Source organism: Physeter macrocephalus, chromosome 6 (genome assembly GCF_002837175.3).
Source record: "Physeter macrocephalus isolate SW-GA chromosome 6, ASM283717v5, whole genome shotgun sequence".
Taxonomy (NCBI): domain Eukaryota; kingdom Metazoa; phylum Chordata; class Mammalia; order Artiodactyla; family Physeteridae; genus Physeter; species Physeter macrocephalus.
The window spans coordinates 45,111,747-45,116,212 of NC_041219.1; the positions used below are offsets into that span (position 1 = coordinate 45,111,747).

At 45.8% G+C, this 4,466-nt stretch overlaps 1 protein-coding gene across 8 annotated transcripts in view; it reads left to right on the plus strand.

The window, feature by feature from the left end:
- Positions 1–3,644, plus strand: part of ADSL (adenylosuccinate lyase) — a 19,171-nt gene extending 15,527 nt beyond the window's left edge. For 7 of the 8 annotated variants that reach the window (XM_024127357.3, XM_028490637.2, XM_028490636.2 and 4 more), the window contains 4 exons: positions 547–637; positions 1,282–1,371; positions 2,000–2,176; positions 3,514–3,644. In XM_024127357.3, coding sequence (XP_023983125.1) covers positions 547–637; positions 1,282–1,371; positions 2,000–2,176; positions 3,514–3,600 — 445 coding nt within the window. In that variant the 3' untranslated portion in view covers positions 3,601–3,644. The remainder of the gene's footprint in view (positions 1–546; positions 638–1,281; positions 1,372–1,999; positions 2,177–3,513) is intronic. The other variant, XM_028490638.2, reaches the window with a different exon arrangement.
- Positions 3,645–4,466: the final 822 nt, after the last annotated feature.

The window sequence follows — 4,466 nt, forward strand, 5'->3', positions numbered from 1 at the left end:
CCCTGCATTGGCAGGCGGTTTCTAACCACTGCACCCACCAGGGAACCCCCAAAATAAAAATCTTAAAAAAAAACAAAAAAAAATCCGAGTACACACTGGCACAGTGGCCATGTACCTGGAGAGGATGTGGATATGAAATCGATGTCGGGTGGGCTGGCCTTGACGGTTGACTGGAGTGAGTGTTAAGATGGTGACGGGATACTGGTGCCATTTCCTGAGTCAGGAGCTACAGGGAGAGGAGACACAGGGTGAGGTGGTGAGCAGCAGACGGTGGAAATGCGGCTGAATTCAGTTCTGGGTTTGGGGAACGTACAGATCAGCCAGGTGGAACTCTCCAAATGGGTATATGGTCTGGCGCTTGCGCAAGTGGTCTTAGTCAAGGGTAGATTTGAGGGTCATTAGGATACTGGGGTAGTTGAAGGAAATTGTCCAAGTAGCACATCTGGTGTGAGAAATCAGTAGGGCAGCTTCTTGGGGCACACCCTCCATTTCATGGAAATCGTTATTTGCTTGAAGCGATAACTGAATTGGCTGTTTGTTTTCTAGGCGAATGTGTTTGGCCGAGGCATTTCTCACTGCAGATACGATACTGAATACGCTGCAGAACATTTCTGAAGGCTTGGTGGTGTACCCCAGAGTAAGAGGCCTCCGTGAAAAAGCGCAGTATGAGGGAGGGGTTGGAATGTGGTGGGAGGGCGGGGCCTTCTGCTCTGGAGTGAGCATGTTGGAGGAGCTGGATTCTGGTCCAGTAGGAGCTCTTCCCAAGCAGAGCTCACTCTTCAGGTTGTGCCATAAGCTCTAGGGAACTAGGTCTGTGGGATTCATAGACATGTTTATAGAAGAGGGAAAAAGAAGTGCTTCGAATTGGCTTAAAATTGTCCACCAGCCTGAGTCATCAGCTCTGCTGTGACTGGCAAAGTAGACTGCTCCATTGGTCTGTTTGTGAGTACCTGAGGCAGGTGGGTTTGTTTCCATGCCTGTACTTGGCTCCTGAAGTCAGGCACTGAAATTGAGCAGACTTGAGGTTTTAGGAATCATTCTGATTAAGCAACTTTTAAAAGTTTACTCAAATCAATATTCCTTTTTAAAATCAAAATAATACTCTGGATTATGAGAAAACTGAAAAATACGGTATAGCATAAGACAATCCATTCTACCCTCTTTCTTCATAGATACGGTAGTTCGTGTCCCTGCTGTGTATCTTTTTGGTCATAGTTGATGTCCTACTGTGCGTATGACTTTGTAACCTGAGGCATCCTTCTTGGTGCTTCACTCGTACAGGTAATTGAGCGGCGCATTCGGCAAGAGCTGCCTTTCATGGCCACAGAGAACATCATTATGGCCATGGTGAAAGCTGGAGGTAACCGCCAGGTTTGTAACCCCTCATGCTCCTGGGTAAACAAAGTACACCTTTAGTCCTGCTTTCTCCTCCCCAAAGAAAGATGGACGAAGATGTCTTTGTTATTACCTTCAGTCATGGTATCGGTACAGAACAGTGACCATGTGCTGCCGTAGAACAGGCTTATCTTTGGAGGGTGATGGTGGTGAACTCAGTTTATTAAAAAGTGAATTGCAGGGCTTCCCTGGTGGCGCAGTGGTTGAGAATCCGCCTGCCGATGCAGGGGACACGGGTTCGTGCCCCGGTCTGGGAAGATCCCACATGCCGCGGAGCGGCTGGGCCCGTGAGCCATGGCCGCTGAGCCTGTGCTTCCGGAGCCTGTGCTCCGCAACGGGAGAGGCCACAACAGTGAGAGGCCCACGTACCACAAAAAAAAAAAAAAAAAAAAAAAAGTGAATTGCTTAATCACTTGTAGAAAAGGTCCACTTTCAGTGAAGAAATTAGGTCTGAATTTCCATAGGAAATGCTCGGAAGTGGGCAGGATATAAGGGCAGATGGTTCATGAAGCTTTGGAGGAGGCCTTTGCTCCAGCTGCCATGGACAGCATGGACCCTCAAATGCCTGTTACTAGTAAGCCAGCCATATTCCTTGTCTTCCCAGGATTGCCATGAGAAAATCAGAGTGCTCTCCCATCAGGCAGCTGCTGTGGTCAAGCAGGAAGGGGGTGACAATGACCTCATAGAGCGTATCCAGGCTGATGCCTACTTCAGTCCCATTCACTCCCAGTTGGACCATTTACTGGATCCTTCTTCTTTCACCGGTCGTGCATCCCAGCAGGTAAACATCAGAACACTTCTGTGGTGCTGCAGTCTTCCCCAAGTGCCCTCTTTTTACACTGCTGGGCTGCAGAGCCTGGAATATTATCTATATATAATGTTTCCGCTTCATGGGAGGTATGCTGAGAATGGGGCTAGTTAGAAAGAATTCAGAGTAGGTTACTGGCTAAAATTTAAAGATTTGGTTGTTTTGAGCTGCCTTAAGTGTTTCTCCCAGTGGCTTTCTTTGAATTCTCTTTTGGTCTGGAGCCGTGGTGTAATGGACAAAGATTGGGTTTTACTGTCAGGTAGATTTGGGTTCAGTCTTGACTTTCTACTTTTACTGGCTGGTAGGATAGAGATACATATCTCGGAGTGTGGACTGAAAGGCCTAGCTTGGTGCGTAGTAAGTATTCAGTAAATGTTTGTCACTTTTCCTCTTGGCCTTTTGGAGACTACGGGTTAATTCAAAAACATTTATCGAGTACAGACTAGGTGCTCAGATTGTGTTTGGGTGCTGTGTTTAATTCTGGTGCTTTAAAGATGAATAGATAATCCTTATCTTCAGGGAGCTCAAAACTTAATGGTGAAGGCTTAGAATACCAAGCTGTACATGAAGAATTGAGGGAAGCACATCTTTTTGGGGATCACAAAGGAGACAACCCTAGATTAGAAGAAGTTAGGAAAGACTTCTTGGAAGACATGACATCTGAGCTGAATCTTAAGGACAGGTAGGAGTTACTTGTAGGGAACACCAGGGTGAGAGGAGATGGCAAATGCATGGACGTCCAGCATGAGAGAGAGTTGCCAGATTATCAGGTGCCCTGGAAGCAGTTAGGATTTAAAGTAGAAGACAGACGGGAGCTTATCATTTATATTCAAGTCACTCTGGTGTATTGGATTTGAAGGACTTAAACTGGAGGTCGGGAGACCAATAAGGTGGCTGCTACAGTGGATAAGCAGTCGGTGACGAGGGCTTTGAGCCAAGGCCAGGGTACGTGCACATGGGGCACAGATTCGAGGGCTGTTTAAGATGTTAGTCACTTGGAAGCTGGTCGAATGGAGAGGAAGGAAGAAGCAGTGATGATTTTAGCTTGGGTAATGGGTGGACAATGGTGAGACCAACTGAAAGGACACAGCCAGGCTGGTTTGTGGGGAGGGGCAGCCTGGTGGGCCTGATGGGGTGAGCTGCCTGTGTCCAGGGAGAGATTTCTCACAGGGAGTTGAGAAAAAGAGAAGCTCAGTGGTGGCATTAAAAGTTTATCAAATAAGGTCTCAGTGTTATGAATTGACATTGAAAAAAGGATTCTCAAAACTTAACGTGTTCTTTTGTCTTGCATTTCCTTTCTTCTGTGGCAGGTGCAGAGATTCTTAGAAGAGGAGGTACACCCCCTGTTAAGACCATATGAAAGTGTAATGAAGGTGAAGGCAGAATTATGTCTGTAGAGTTGGAAGAGAATTAAACAAAAAAACGTTGTTGGCTTTGTTAACTTTTTTTGCCATAAAAACTGTTACTCTAGTGCCTTATTTTATCTCAAGAATTGTTACCGTAGAGACTTCCCTGGTGGTCCAGTGGTAAAGAATCCGCCTTACACTGCAGGGGACATGGGTTCAATCCCTGGTCAGGGAACTAAGATCCCACATGCTGCGGGGGCACCTAAGCCCTCGAGCTCACGCACCTCAAGTAGAGCCCACGTGCCGCAAACTACAGAGCCCATGTGCCCTGGAGCCTGTGCGTCACAACTAGAGAAGAGAAAACCCGCACGCCACAACTACAGGGAAGCCCATGCGCCGCAACGAAAAATCCTACATGCCTCAATGAGGATCCCGTGTGCCGCAACTTAGTCCCGACACAGCCAAAAATAAATGAAATAAGTAAATAAATCTTTTTTTTTTTTTAAAAAGAAAAGTTGTTGCCGTAAATTAATACAGCACTTTTCTTTCCATGGTGCTTTCACATTTCTCAAGTTTGCAATGCAGAAATAAATTGCATTGTGGTTGGACTGTTTTTCACGGCAACACAAATTTTCGTAATAAATGTAGCTTATAGTCTGCACTCTGCTCTTTCTTTCAAGGCATATTTTCCAGCTAGTCTAGTCCTTTTTACACATTCCCTTGATTGCGATTGCAAGATGGTGAACAAATTCCTGGTCCTCTCTTCTGAAAGTGAATTTGATCTAGGCCTAGCAAAATAATCTGGATTCAGTGATTCGTTATAGCTGGATACCTGCATTTCCGTTGTATCTGATGAGAATACGTAATGAAATTTAGAGCTATGGTAAATTCTCAGAGAAAACTGATGTGATCATCAG